This window comes from Condylostylus longicornis, unplaced genomic scaffold, assembly GCF_029603195.1.
Source record: "Condylostylus longicornis isolate FDR11 unplaced genomic scaffold, ASM2960319v2 ptg000116l, whole genome shotgun sequence".
NCBI lineage: Eukaryota > Metazoa > Arthropoda > Insecta > Diptera > Dolichopodidae > Condylostylus > Condylostylus longicornis.
Window position 1 is genome coordinate 40,105 of NW_026578084.1, and position 16,944 is coordinate 57,048.

A 16,944-nucleotide genomic window follows, 5' to 3' on the forward strand; every position below is an offset into this window, starting at 1 on the left:
TTATTATTGGTGGAATAACTGTGGCGTGAAATGTTTGTTGATTCTATTTAATTTATATATAATCATATTTCATGTTTCTATTTAATTTAGAAGATCAGTAAATGACTCCTTATTTAGCCGGAAGCTACGTATGAATCTTTAAAAATAAACTTATGGAATAATTCCTCAGCCAAATTATTTTAATTTGGTTTAGGAAAAAACATTTTTAATATATTTATTTTTTTTACATATTATATCATAATATTTCATATCTTAATTACGTAATAAGTGTTTTTTTTTTTCATATATTTTTTAAAATTTCTTTCACAATACTGCCAAAATACAAAATTTTTTTCACTATATTGTCAAAAAAGATGTCAGCATACTTGAGTTGACGTGTTTTTCCGTTCACATTTTTACTCGCTGTGACTTTATATTTTGCAAGATACAGAATTCCAAATATTTCCAAAAACGAGGGAAGAAAATTAGACGAGACGAGAAGTGAGTGAGTAAGGCCCTAAAATATTGCAGAAATGAGAATAAAATCTGACAATATGACATTGGGTATCCGATTAAGTAACGGATGTTTGTTTTAAAAAGCACAATAGTATACTTTGTAAAAAAAACTATTTTGACAGCTCAAAAAGGTACTTATTTTTGTAATACCCACTTTAATTACAAAGTTAGAATTCTATTTTGAAAAACACACAGAGCTTACATTACTTAAACTAATTCAGGTTATATAAATAATATTATTAATATCATTGTATAAAATTACAGTTGGAAAATTACTAAATTTCGAATTTCGGGGCATAATGTGAATACACAAAAATTGAATAAAACAAATCTGGTTTTTTTTCAGTTTTATTTCAAATTCATTTGTTATTTTTGTTTTTTTTTTGCTTTTTCTTTTTCATTAACATTTTTTAACATAATTTTTTTTCCTTTTTTTTTGCAATCACACATACGGAGATTTATATGAATATGTTAAAATTTGAATATTGTCAAGTAAAATTATCGTAATTTGCTCTAATTTAATCATCATCATTAGCAATTTATTTATTAAATTTTTTTGTTCTTTATATTTTTAATATAAATTTTAAGAACAATAATATTTAATTTTTTTCTGACCAATTATAAATTACAGTAATACGAGATATTAATACACAATTCAGCAATAATACTCACACAAAAACCTGTATTATTATATAAGTCAATATTAGTGTAATTTTGAAGTCAGGGTTTATAACTTCATTTTTGAAAACAATGATAACCATATTTTTATTATACATTTATTAATAGTTTCTTTTTTTAAACATCAAATATCAATTTGATTAAACAATTAAAAAAAGATAATATCTGTATTGATAGACAATTCAGCAATTCCAACTCATAACCTGAACTGTGTATTTAATACTCACATTACCTAAACAATTTAAAAGTTAAGGAAGTTAGTTTAGCTTGTATTAATATTTCGACATTAAAAAATAAATATTTATTATAATTATACAGAATAACATAATCATAATAATCAGCAATTTATAGTTTCTGCATAATTCAATACAATATATGCAAACCTATAATCAGAATGTTGAAGAAGAGAACGTTCGGCTTATACGTATAAAAATAAAGTATTACTGAATTTTTGAAGAAACTTTTAAATTGCGCATTTTAAACTTATTTCTATATACATATATATAATGCAATATATATGGTTGGTAGGAAGGGGCATGGGGTAGTTGCGTACATACTAAAATGCATATCTAACATCAATTTAAATTTTTCAACAATAAATTTTAAATAGCTGAGAATAATGGAATTCCAAATGGTTTATTACATCGTATTCATTATTATATTCATTCTTTGACTTCAACGTTATTATAATATACGTTATCCATATACATATTCAGTTTTATTATTCTCTTTTTTTTTTCGCTATATGGAACATTGTTTCAACACGTCATGGATTTTGATTTTGAAATCAAAGATATGGTATATGCCGTTGACTTAATTTTCTAATCATAATTATATAAAACTCTACATGTAATGACCTCGCCAATGGTTATTGCACTGGTCCTTTAACAGAAGGGTCTCGGGTTCAAAGCCCAGTCAGGTCACTATAAAAATTATATTCAATATTATATAGCTTTATACAAATTACATGATACTATACATATTAACTAATTGCCATATTTCAATAATATCCAATATTAAAGATACCAGAAAAATAAAATATTAAATATCAATAACCTTAAATATTAATATAAAACTGAGATAGGCTCGTCACCTACCTAGTAAACTCAAAACTTATAGTAAACTTATAGTAAACTCAATGACGTAAGAAACTGGTGTTCATGATTATCTACAATATCGTGAACCAGCCCTATGCTCCTCCCAGGAGCGAAACAGGAATAAAAAAAAAACGTGTAGGAACAAGAAATTCGATAGGCAATTAGAAAAAATTAAAATTTTTTTAGTAAATTATTATATCCGTTTTTGGAATTATGGAAATAGGTACATTGAATAAAATACTTAATTACATTAAAATTTGTCCACTCTCAATTACATATATAAATTTTTTTTAATTTATTTCTTGATTGGATATTCATGTTACCAAGAAATTTCTGTTTTGATGGGTAAAAAATTTATTGAAATTGAAAATATAAAATTTTTTTAGAAAATTTGGACCTTCCTTTTAATTTGCATTTGTGACTACATTTCAAATACAACAAATATTTAAGAAATAAGAGATTCAAGTTCACATCAACTATATAACAATATAAGTATATTATATATGTGCTTTTTTATATGTATATAACTGCTTATATAAATTTTTTTTCTATTACAATAGTACAGACATACTTTGAATATTATATATGTATATATGAATCATAAAATCTTGTAAAAAATCATCGAGTCGAATCAGCAAACTATTCCAATAAAAAACACGATTATGTAAGTCAACTGATTTTGAATGGGTTGGAATTTAATTCAGAAAAATTATGTAATTATTTTATGAACAATTTTCAGCACCATAAATTATTTTGCTTTAAAAGAAACTAAAAGTTTAACCCAATTAGAATTCTAATAATTTAGAAAAATTGTCTCTTTGGATACAATCATTTAACGGCATTTTTTCATCTAATTTACATAAAAGGTAAAACTTAGAAGTAAACTTTCATGATTGATTTTCAATGGAAATATTATTCAAATATAAAATGTTGGTAAAATTTCTGAAAATATGAATTTCGGCGCCGTCCACATTATAATATACTATCATTATGTTATATAAAAGTAATGTTTTTAATACCTCTTTAGACGTGTATATTACATGAGCTGGTAATGTGAAACGATCAACTCAAGTGATGGAGTGTCAAACAGAATATATGAATGATTATTTAAATTTACTAAAACACATATGTGTTTATATAGTACTATAAATACGTATTTATAGCAAGTATATGTATGTATACTTATCATATAATTTCAATAATGAATTCAACAAAAAATATATGGAACTTTATTTTCAACTAATTTTTATTACTATAGTATACTCTTAATTATTATATTAATATATAATATTGCATAAATTGTACAATACAGAAAAAAATTCAACTTTTAATAATAAATTGGTGTAACTCAAAAATTTTCATTTTAGTAAAAAACTAGAAAAATAAAATTTTATTTTTTTTAATACTTCATTTATAAAATGTAAGAATTTTTTTTTAATAGTTTTTAAGATTTATATTTTCGCTTTTGAGTACTTTCTCAATAATTGAATACTTCCACAGTAACGAAGTACTTAACAAAATGAGTTTAAAAAGCAAAAAAATCTATTGCAAAATATTGTTGCCTGTATTGCAAAATATTTTACCAATACATAAAATATAGCTCAACAGTTGAAATGATGAGTATATCTATTTAAAAGTTTTGAGGTCTTGTACGAGTATAATCAAGACCTCAAAATTATTCTATGTTTTAGATAATTTAATAAGGTGGCCTACTATGTAAAAATGCGATAGAATTTTAAAGTTGCAAATAAAATTGCTTAAGTTGATTTGGTACTATGAAACAAAATGATATCGTAAAAATTAAAAATCAAAAATTTTCTGTTTTTCACATTTCTTACAGTTTTTTCAAAGTAAACATTTGAGTTATTTTAAAGTAGTCATGCATTTAAATGTATATATAAAATTAAAAAAGCGATTATTGTTAATTTTTTAAAAGAAACGGTTAAAAAAAAACTTTTATACATGCTAAGATTTAAATATTGCTCTTGCTCAGCAAACCATTTCACTTATTATAACCGAAATTTGCAAGGCTACAGATGAAAAATTAAGGCCCATAAAAATAAAACTGGAAAGAGACAAAGTCGAGAAAAGACAAGCAAAACAAATTTGGCATAGTGTATGAATTTTACTATTATCGTAAACCGGAATGGTTTTTTATTTTATCTTGACCCATAATTATAATTATTAATTACGAAAATTGAATTCAATGCAGTAAATTTGAAATGTAAGTTTTTTTCAACTTAATAAAGCAAAATAAATGTGACACTTAAATTGTTTAGTTTTTTTTTTCAAAAACTTAGACAGTCGCAATAAGATTCGTAAATCAAATGGCAAGTGAATGAAAAGTATGCGAAAGTAGCATTCTGTAGTACCACTTTTGCTAAATTTGTATACGTAAATTTGCGATATTCGATTTACATAGTGTCAAAATGTAAAATGCAAAAATCGTTTAGCGAAAGTAGCACTACATAGTATGCCACCAGGTTTTTGAATAATATCTTAATAATCTCAATGACGGCCAGCCTCCACAAATTTAAATTACAAAATTTAAAATTATATATATTATAAAATTATATATAGTATTTACATTATCAATATAACAATTCAGCTTATGAATTTAATTGCTGAGCTGTTTATAAAATAAATTGTTATTAAAATTTTGCCATTTATTTTTAAGTAATTATGTAATTACATATTTATGATGTACTCAATTATAAAAATAAAATCATAAACAATAAAAAAAAGCAAAAAGGAAAATATAATAAATAAAAAAACAGGGCATTTCGAAATAATGTAGTGTCATGTGTGCTATTATAAAAGTAAATCGGAAAATCAAAATATATTCATATATAACATTTTCAACATATTTACATTATATTTTGGGTACAAAAAACTATATAAAATCAAATGCATTTTATATATACTATTATATTGAATTCAAGTATACATATATATATGCATATCTAATTCAAGTTTATTTTGTCAACAAAAATTAATATATATAAAAGTAATGATAAATTAATATAAAAAGCATCAAACGTGAATCTGTATTAGCTGACTTCGAAAATGCAGTATGAAATACGCTCATATATACGATAAAGAATATGGTATTAAATATAGGCTAAAGTGTGTTCTATTTAAAATAACTGTATTCCGCAAATTCTGAAGTTAAGAATAATTATATTCGTGGTGACTCTTAAAAGAATCAAAATTTTCATAATCATAAAATCATAAGAAAGTAAGAATTATTACAATAATATCATAAATAAAATATCTATTTAAAATTTTCCTTTTTTTTGTTTTTTAAATTAAAATTTTAATTACAGATATGTTCAAATAAATTTACTTTCCTTCATAATTTTTCATGTTTACAGAGAAAAGGAGACGGAAAAAAAGGCTTAGTAAATGTATAAAATAAAAAAGTAAAAAAAAAATAATACCAATGACTTCGAAATTGCAGTAATACTATATGGGTATCGATTAAAATGAAGATCTAACGTCAATTTGATTTATTGAGCAATAAAATTTCAATGGGTGCATAAGTCAAATTGATGTTAGATTTGCATTTTGGTAGTCGTCATTTATTTGCTACTATACACAATTCATCTTTCAAACTTCGACTCCTAAAATGACTTGTGCCATATTGAACACATACTCGTATTATTGCATTTTTTAGGTCAGAGAGTGTATGTATATATGTATGTAAATTTTAAAAATAATTAACACTTTTTTTATAAATTTTGTAAATTTAGTTCGTTTTTTATAAAATAACCAGGAGAAAACAAACAAAGAGGAATCAATCTAGTTTTTTTTTTGCACGTTGATTTTTTTTTTATAGTTTTTGTACTTGTTTTTTTTAATAAAAATTATTTTAACTTTCATCTTTATTGAACTTTGAATATTTTAACACATTTTTTTAGTTTTTTGCTTTTTTCTAATGTAATATACATATACATATATATATTTTTTTGCTTTTTTTTATTTTTAGATACAACTAAGAGATTCCCGTTTCTAATATAATTCAAGAGATTTGGTAAGCTTTTTTACATTCTATTTGTTTTGGTTTTTTTTTAAATTATAATACAGAATTTTATTGTAACTTTGTTTTCTTTGCTTTGTTGTAGATTTGTAATATATATATATATATATATATATATATATAAATATATACTATATATATAAAAATATATATATATATATATATATATATATATATATATTCTAGTTTGCATTATTTTGATTAGTTTAATTTCTCATTCAAATATAACAAAGTTGTATTGTTTATTGGTTAGATGGTGTGGTCACAACTTATCGCATATATGGATAATCAATATCACGAAGTGGAACAAATGTTTCTTTAATTGATTGAGGTGAAGTCCATCGGAGAATATAATGTGGTCCACCCGCTTTATCATTAGTACCTAAAAAATTAAAAATTTGTTGTTAGATATATACAACTATATAGACCATGATTAAAATAATATTCTTAAAAAAAGTTATATATGACATGAGAAATAGTATAAATGTATCAAAATTAAACCAATTATCTAGTTTATTAAGTGGTTGAGGAATTGGATCAGTAATCACGATTGTCTGAACCCATTATAAGTGTTCAATATCTTTGTTGTATGTACTTTTTTAATACATTCACTATTAAATTCGGTGGAGGACTTGTTATTTTATTAACATTGTATATACCTGACATTCTACCACCTCCGAATGGTTGTTGGCCTACAACAGATCCAGTCGATTTATCGTTAATATAAAAATTGCCAGCTGCCATTTTAAATTCTTCCAACGCTTGACGTAAAAATGATCTACAAATTAAAAAAGCAGTGGATTAATTTAAACACAATTTACAAAAATATGAAAATAAAAAATATATATTTCTTACTCATCTTGTGCAAATACGGCTCCAGTTAAAGCAAATTGAGTTGATGTATTAACTAAATTAATTGCTTTTTTTAAGTCACTATCTTTATACACATAAATTGTTAATACTGGACCAAAAATTTCTTCTCTCATTATTTTATCCAATGGATCTTTTGTAACAACTATTGTTGGATCAATATAATAACCAATTTTATCAGAATAATTACCACCAGCAATTATCTCTAAATTTGAACTTTTCTTAGCATGTTCAATATAACTTGTTATACGAGCAAATGCTTTATCATCAATAACAGCTGATGTAAATGATGTTAAATCACTAACATCACCAATTTTTAATGTTTTTTGTTTTTCTATTAGACCAGATTTTATTTTTGGCCATAATGTTTCGGGAACATACATTCTTGAACATGCTGAACATTTTTGACCACAAAATTCAAATGCTGAACGTATTGTTGCTGTAACAACTGTTTCAGAATCAGCTGTTGGATGTACAAAATGAAAATTTTTACCACCACATTCGCCAATTAAACGTGGAAAATTTTTATATATATTTATATTTTCACCAACTTGACGCCATAAGCGATTAAAAGTACTAAAAAATATAAAATATGAATGAAATATTTATTCACTCGTTGTTTAAAACATAATATAATTTTGACAATTCTTACGGAACTGATCCAGTAAAATTTAAACCAGCAAAATCTGGTGATTTAGTTATTGTATCACCAAATACTGGTCCATCAGCTGGTAAGAAATTTACTACACCTGGTGGTACACCAGCCTCAAGCATAATTTTAAATATTACCCAATTTGATAAAACTGCTGTATCTGATGGTTTCCACAAAACTGCGTTACCCTTTTCAAATTTAAATTAAATAAAAAAAAATTTTTATATTAATATTAAAGTATAAAATAATTAATCTGTAAAATTAGACGACGATTATAGATAATTATTTAAGTAATGAGATAAAAACACAATCAAAGTTCAAATTTTAATTGTGAGTAAAAATTTTACTTAACTATATCATGAAAATTTTTATATATTTTACCATTAATGCTGGGGTATATGCCAAATTACCACCAATTGCTGTAAAATTAAATGGACTAACAGCTGCAATAAATCCATCTATGCCGCGATATCTTAAAGAATTTTTTGTTACTTTGATATTCTCACTAATTGGTTGATATTTTGTGCATTCTTTCAAAAAATAAGCATTCATACTGGGGAAAAATAATTAAAAACACATTGTAAAATTTGAAAATTAATTAATATTATTAATTTAATTATTAAATTAAAATATTGTTAATAAAATTAACAATATTTTTTGCTATATATACCGTATAAAATCAATTAATTCGGCTGCTGAATCAATTTCAGCTTGTATCACAGTTTTTGATTGACCTAACATTGTGGCCGCATTTAATTCTTGCCTATATGGACCAGCCATTAAATCGGCAGCTTTATCCCATATTCTAAGACGTTCTTCAATTGTTGTTCTATCCCATTTCTTTTGTGTTTCAACAGCTGTTTCAATTGCTTTATTTATTAATTTAATATCAGCATAATAAAATTTTGCTAATTTATGAGAATGTTTATGTGGCATAACCTGATGTCTAATATCATTTGTTTTATATTCTTTATCACCAATATAAATAGGTACTTCTTCACATTTCGATGATAACTTTTTTAAATTATCTTCCAATTCTTTACGTTCTTTTGAATTTTTTTCATAGCTCAATACCGGTTCATTTTTCAGTTCACTTTCCTTTAATTTTAAATGCTGTACAACTGACCCAATACAACGTTCGGTACCAAATCTTAAAATAAAAATGTGAAATGAAAAAAAAAGAAAAAAATAATTTTAAATATTTTTTTATAATTCGGGGATTTTACCTTTGAAGGTAGACCGAAGGTTTAATTACTTTTCTTACTAATGAAAACATTTTTAATAGTTTTCGATTGCTTCTTTTTATTTTATATTTGTTTAAAATTCTACTAATTAGTATTCGATGAATCCGTCTAAATTTGAAATGCTATAAAAATTTTCCTAAAATGAAAAACAAAAAAAACAAAAAATTATTATGTGATTCAAATATAATTTCTTGATTTTAATTATTGATTTTTTTTAATGATCTTTGGGTATGAATAATGTGCTTTGATCATTTATACTCCTAGTGGTATTTCGACTTCTCCTGATGGTAGTGGAAAAGGTTTTTTTTTTCAGAATTGTCTTGAAACATGTAATTATTAAAACTAGAAATCTAGCTTATTAGTAATAATAACTGAATTCAAATTAAGAAATCAATATTAAATGTAAAAAATTCCTAGCATAAAATTTTGTAGCACAAAGTTATATGCTGTTTTGGTCTAGAATCTATATTGTCTAGATTAGTAAAAGTATTCCATAAGGTTATGAAAACGCGTTTAAAATACTTCTTTACAATTTCAAGGACGTTAGTAAGCTTTTTGTTAGCATACCTAAAAAAATATAAATTTAGCTTTTAGTAGAACTTTACTTTGTCCTACCTGAATTCCCTGAAAAGTTCGCCAATATTATACTGTAATATCTTAATAATAAGTGTTTTTTAGTATACATAATAATAAAAAAATTGGAAAACAAAAAACAAAACAAATATTAACCTAGTGATTTAATTAAAAAAAAAAATATTTTATTCTAACGTCCTTGGTTTATTATTATTGTTAATTTCTTTTCTTCATTTTTTTTTTTCTAATTTTTGTTATTCTTTAAAATATAACAAACAAAATTCATTAAAAAAAACAGTAAAATTTTTAATGTTGAACAAAAATACACTTTCAGTTGTAAAATACATTCATTGAATATAATAATGAAATTGATTTAAACCAATGGTTTGTACTGTAGCACTTTTCCCTTCAACAAGTGCAAATACTGCTTCTGAAAACAATCTATTGCATATATCTAAGGATTGCATATATTTAGGATGAGCGATTTATGCAAGTCTTTGAAATAAAGCAAAAATAAATTTAAAGAGGTTTTAACATAATGCTCGATTTTAAGCGTATAAGGTGCCAAAAATTCAAATTTTACAAATTTCGAGTGGCGATAACTTGAGAGGGGGTAGAGGTTGGAAAAAATTTTCTTCTAAGGAAATTAACTATTTATTAGTGTCTAAAAGCTGTTAAAATTTCAGACTTTTACAATCTGTGGTTTAGATGAAAAACTACTTCAAAAATTTATAAAAAATGGATAAATTTTAACGGCCATTTTGTTTTTTTAAAGTTCAAATATAATACTGCAATAAATGGTTAAAAAATGGCATTTCTAGGGTTTTGGGGGGAAATAACTTGTAGAGAGGCAGATAGCAAATTACCTCTACGGCAGTAAGTTTTTAATAAAGATATATGTACATATAAAATTTCAACTTTTTATCTTGAAGGGTGTAGAAGTTTTGTAAGCATGTCCACGGACGGACAGAGTGACACAAATAAGCACTTTTTTTCAAAATATTTTTGGAAAAGTTCTTAAAAAAGTCTGAAAAAGTTTAACTTCGCATCTATAGGATAACAACTAGCACAATGAAAATGTTTGAAAAAGAGTTGTATTTTGTGTAATAATTAGTATTAGTATATGTTTTTGCTTTAAACGGACGGTGCCCACCTTGACAAAGTTTTGGTAACATAGTATTTTTCATCTTCGTTTATACAATTTATTAATTGTAATTTAATTAACTTCGTAGAACATGCGATCAGACCACATGTACGTAATATCAGACCACATTCATATATCAAAAAATTTGCAACATAGATAAACTGATAAGGGCTATTTTATGGGTCAACCACCAGGCTCATTTCTAAATTATACAATACAATACACAATACAAAACTGAATCACTAAGCTTATGTTTTATTATTCCTGTTTATACCTGCACGAACGTATGTTCGAAAACTATACTAGATTTGCCTTACCGTTTGTAACGCTAAAAAATAATGGTGTGAGACATAGACTTAAGTATATGTATGTTTTTGATCAGCGACGAATTTTGACTCGATTTAGCTTTGTCTGTCCATCCGTCCGTCCGTCATTTCAACGGTAACTTGAGTTGATTTGAACGGTAACTGATGTTGAAACTGCTTGGCTCCTTCTGATAGCTGCCATACAACTTCAAAAGTTATTTGACAACAAACTATAAAAGCTGTGGTATTGAAATTTCGCACAAATGAATATATTAGTAGGGTCAATGTGTTTGATAAAAGTCATTGAAATTGCTTGGCTCCCTCTGGTAGCTGACATACAACTTGAAAAGTTATTTGGCAATATCTTAGAAATTATTGGAGCTATAATATAAAAATTTCGTGAAAAGAACTCCTTCTGATAGCTACTATACAACTTCAATAGTAGTTTGGCCATATCTTAGAAAATATTGAAATCACAATGCTGAAATTTTGCATAATTAATACGGCAACTTAAAGTCATAGTCTGTCCCATATTCAGCTATGGCATATTTATTTGCACATAGGATAACAAATTCGTACGGATATCACAGATCTGACACAGTCAACTCTATTTTTTTTTCGTTTTATATTAATTCCAAAATAAAAAAAAAAAAATAAAAAAAAATCCTAATTTTAAATATCAAATGCTTACTCTCAATACTATATCAATTCTCATACAATATTATGTATACGTCAAATCGCTCTATAAACGATTATACTCAACTCACTATAATTATATTTGTGTGACGTAAGTTGTCATTTTTAAAATCGCATATGAGTTTACGTTTATAAATGAACTTATTGTTGTCAAATAGTTACCCAATATTTTATTTTGTCACCCACCATCCTCTTTTAGATCTAGTTACATTTTTTTTGTGGGTTTTTTTTTTGTTAATTTCTCTTCTCATCAATCAATCAATATTTTTATGAATGACAACTTGAATTTTAAAATATTTTTGAAAATTTTTTTTCCATTTAATTGAGATTAATTGTACACATATGTTGAGACAGGAGTATGTGGTAAATGGGATCGGATGTAAGAGGAACAGAACAAGAACAATAGGTGGATACCAAGCTAAATAAATTAATTAAATAAATTTTTTCCTTAATCCTTTTGTGTTAACTAGTTATACATATTTTTTTTTACATAATTCATATTGTTCCCCATTATGTTACCAACACATAAGTAGACGTAATATAATGGAGAACTATAAATTTCTTCATTGTTTGTATATACAGGCCTATTTTATTTTCATTTATTATTGTTGCTTTTTGTTTTTTCAAAAGTTTTCTTATAATGGAATAAAAATAACAGAATTTTCATGGGGGAGAATTCACAAAAAAAAAACAAAAAAAAAATAAAAAATTCAATGATTGAATAATATTTGTTTTTTAAATACTCATATAATGCTTGGAATAATTGTTATATTATGTGTATATCATATTTGTATAAAACTCAAAAACAATACATCCAATCATACACTAAAAGAAATTGTTGTTTCTTACTATTCTAGTAAAACCAAATAAAAATAATTTTATAAATATTATAGTAATAATTGATGAAGCAATTTCAAGTGCTTGAAATAAGATCCACTTTAAAAAAAAATGTTTCAAAAATTATTCATGTGCAACGATAAATTAATGAAAACCTAAACCACATCCCGTTATCTCAAAATCTCCATAAATATACATAGTGTGTTTACACATACTGAAATTAAAATTCAATTTCATAGTAATTCTAATTAAATTGAATTTTGGATTCCATAATTTGTGGATTATATTTAAAATACATATGTCGTGTAATTTTACGTACAATTCCATTAAAATCAATGAAAAATTAAAAATACAATTTTTTATATTTTTTTGAATTCTGAATGATTATGAATTTTATAAATACATGCACATAGAGCATTTTACACATTTTACATATTTACTTAATATATTTATCACTATATGTACAAAAACAAATTAAATATTGTCGTGCAGTTGGGTAATTAAAAGCAAAATGATTGAATATATATTATCTGCAACAATTTGACTGCATTATTTAAAAGGCATTGATTACATTTAAAAGCAGAAATTAACCGCATTTAAAGATACTATGAAATTCAAAGGGAAAGGAACTATGTTATAATTTCTAAACAATAATTTTTTTATGTATTTTTATACTTGGACCACTTTTAACGAACTTCATTTTGGAATTTTTTCGAAAATTCTTTATTATTTTTTTTTTGTTATATAAAGCAAAATGGTAACTTCAATATATAAATTAAGAACTGGAGTTTCTTAAATTATTATATATGGAATATAGCAGAACCATCCATATATGTATGTACATAAATGCAACCCGTTATAACCAAATTAATCAGATTTTTAAAGAAAGATTTATAAAAAAACTTTGCTTTCGACTTCGATTTCAATTCCAAATTTATTCTTTTTTAATTTTCGAATTATTTTTTTTAAAAAAAGAAGGAATCTTTTGCACATAGTCAATTTTTGATTTACAAGGCGGCAAAAGCAACGGCAACCTAATCATTTAATTTTTTTGCCCTTCAATTTTCTGATTTTAAATTGTCACCGTTTTTTTGGTGAGTGTACTTACTTATTTTTGAAATGAATTCGTATGTGCAAAATAGAGGAAATAACAAGTAAAAACGTTTCAGTCGGTATAAACCGATTGAATTATACCCTGCACCTTTCGTTGTTGTATAGCAATTACTCAAACCTGTGAAACCATTCTATAGAAACTTTACGGATATGTTTGACCTATAACAGACACACAACTGCCAAGTTTCATGAATCTGACTTTATTATTTTTCCAAATATTTAAAATTAGCTTTTGGAGTTGTATGGCAGGTACCCCAACCTGTCAAGCAATTCCACTAAAACTTCAGAAATATATCTGACCTATAATTGGACACATGACTGCCAAGTTTCATGAATCTGACTTTATTATTTTGCCGAATATAAAAAATTTGCGTTTGGAGTTGTATGGCAGCCACCCGAACCGGTGCAGCTATCTCATTAAAATTTTTAGAGCATATGTAGAATATAATTGGACACATGTATACAAAATTTTATATTTGTACCTTTATTAGTTTTTGAAATATTTAAAATAAACTATTTGAGTTGTATGGCAGCTACCCGAACCTGTCAAGCAATTTCACTAAAACTTCGCAAATATATCTGATCTATAATTGGACACACAACTGCTAAGTTTCATGAATCTAACTTTTTTATTTTTCCAAATATTTAAAATAAGCTTTTGGACTTGTATGGGAGCTTCTCGAACCTACCAAGCAATTCCACCAAAACTTCAGAAATATCTTTGACCTATAATTGGACACACGATTGCCAAGTTTTATGAATCTGACTTTATTATTTTTCCAAATATTTAAAATAAGCTTTTGGGCTTGTATGGGAGCCACTCGAACCTGTCAAGGGATTCCACCAAAACTTCAGAAATATCTTTGACCTATAATTGGACACACAACTGCCAAGTTTCATGAATCTGACTTGATTATTCTTCCAAATATTTAAAATTAGCTTCTGGAATTGTATGGCAGGTACCCGAACCTGTAGAGCAATTCCACTAAAACTTCAGAAATATATCTGACCTATAATTGGACACATGACTGCCAAGTTTCATGAATCTGACTTTATTATTTTGCCGAATATAAAAAATTTGCTTTTGGAGTTGTATGGCAGGTACCCCAACCTGTCAAGCAATTCCACTAAAACTTCAGAAATATATCTGACCTATAATTGGACACATGACTGCCAAGTTTCATGAATCTGACTTTATTATTTTGCCGAATATAAGAAATTTGCTTTTGGAGTTGTATGGCAGCCACCCGAACCGGTGCAGCTATATTATTAAAATTTTTAGAGCATATGTAGAATATAATTGGACACATGTATACAAAATTTTATATTTGTACCTTTATTAGTTTTTGAAATATTTAAAATAAACTCTTTGAGTTGTATGGCAGCTACCCGAACCCGTTGTCCGAATTAGTCCAATAACAATAGGGTTCGTCCTTGGCACAAAAGAAACAACTTGTGAAAGTTTGGTGTCGATTGCATTATTCGTTTTTGAGTTATCGTGCGATCGGACGGACGGACGGACGGACGGACGGACGGACGGACGGACGGACGGACGGACGGACGGACATGTCTAAATCGACGCAGAATTTTACGCTGAGCAAGAATATATATATATGTCCATACCGCAGATGACTCCTTCAAGTAGTTACAAACTCCATACCAAAGTTAATATACCCTTCACGAAGTGCAGGGTATAAAAATCAGCACTTTTCTTTTGGAAATTTTTTGTAAATGATTTAAATATATTCAAGAACAGCACACATAACGAGAAAAAAAAAAAATTAATTATTTTTAATTTTACTTGCTATTGTTGTTAATCTTTTTTTTTTAAGAAAATATCCACTTACTTTTATTGTTATTATTCAGTTGTTGTTATTGTTGGTATTTTTGTGTATTTTTTTGTTCTACAACAAATGTAATATTAATTTTTTCTTGTTTTTTTTCTATTTTTCTTATTTTGCTTTTTTTTTGCTTAATTTTGCAATGATTTTTTATTTTAAATTCTTCTGTTTTTTTTTTCTTCCTTTTTTATAATTTTTTTTTGTAGAAATTTTCAAAACAAAATTTGATGAGATTCTGAAATTTACTAATAATTTATTTATTTATGTTATTTATTTTTTTATATTTTCTACACTAAAAAAAATGCAAATGCCAAAAGTAAAATCTAAAAAAAATTCTATTTTCTTTTTTTATCTATTTTTTTTTTCGTTTTCTTCCGTATTGTTTAAATTTGACACTTCATATTAAAAGAAAATTTTGCAAAAAAAAAAAACAAAAGAAAATCTGCTGCTGTTATTTAATAATTTTTTTTTTTTTGAATTTTATTAAAAACACACACACGGCACAACGACAACACACAATAAAAAAGAAAAACAAAAAAAAGGCAACAAAAAATTTAAAAAAAACTAACAAAAAAATCTCAAAAACCTATCATATCGCCACTCACTCGTTTACTATTCCCTACTATTTTCAGTCGTGTAAAAATTTTTTTATATCCAAACAAATAAAAGAACAAAAAATTTTAATATCCAAATTGGCAGAGAAAAAAAAGAAAAACAATGAAAACGGAAAAACCATAACGTTCACTTATCAGGGCTGTCGTTTGATTTTTTTGGTGGGGAACAGAAATATTCAAAAACATAGAGCCAAATCCTATATTAGTATCATAAAAATACAATTTTTTATACGCATACGAAAATATACGAAAATATAATAATGCATACGAATACGAAAAAAAATCGGAAGCATTATCTAATCACAATAATATTTTTTAAATGAAACTTTATATACGTTTCTACATTTTTTAAAGTTTAAGCTCTATAACGATCAGAAAATAAATATCTTAAAATACTAAAAACAAACTCATAAAAATGATTGTGACGTTTTTTTTCTGACCATATGTTTACCGCCTTAATCATTTCCTTACACGTGGATCAAAATGGTTTTGACAAAGCGTACTTCAAATAAAAAAAAAACATATACTTAAAATTTTCTTTTTGTAAGTTTAAATAAGATTATAACCTGGTTCCCAGCTTTTCACATCAATATTTTGAAATACCATTTCAATATATAATGAGTTTCTCAATTTAATATTAATCAGATTAACAGAAGAAAACACGCTTTCAGTGCGGACTTGAAAAAAATTTTTCAAGTTTTCAATAATATATTCGATCAACTTCAATTAAAATGTCAAAATCGCAA

General features: G+C 25.6%; 1 protein-coding gene across 2 annotated transcripts; it reads right to left on the reverse strand.

Moving 5' to 3' along the window:
- Positions 1-925: 925 nt before the first annotated feature.
- Positions 926-16,263, reverse strand: LOC129614707 (delta-1-pyrroline-5-carboxylate dehydrogenase, mitochondrial). 2 transcript variants are annotated; one of them, XM_055529546.1, is made up of 9 exons: positions 16,154-16,263; positions 15,591-15,829; positions 9,058-9,211; positions 8,502-8,981; positions 8,213-8,384; positions 7,832-8,019; positions 7,165-7,755; positions 6,969-7,087; positions 926-6,691 (listed from the first exon to the last, which is right to left on the reverse strand). In XM_055529546.1, exons 3-9 carry the CDS (start codon positions 9,105-9,107, stop codon positions 6,579-6,581), a joined length of 1,713 nt encoding a protein of 570 aa, XP_055385521.1. In that variant the 5' UTR covers positions 9,108-9,211; positions 15,591-15,829; positions 16,154-16,263; the 3' UTR covers positions 926-6,578. The 2 variants fall into 2 exon arrangements, with proteins under 2 accessions (XP_055385521.1, XP_055385522.1); XM_055529547.1 differs by having other exon boundaries at positions 15,591-15,819; positions 16,154-16,199.
- Positions 16,264-16,944: the final 681 nt, after the last annotated feature.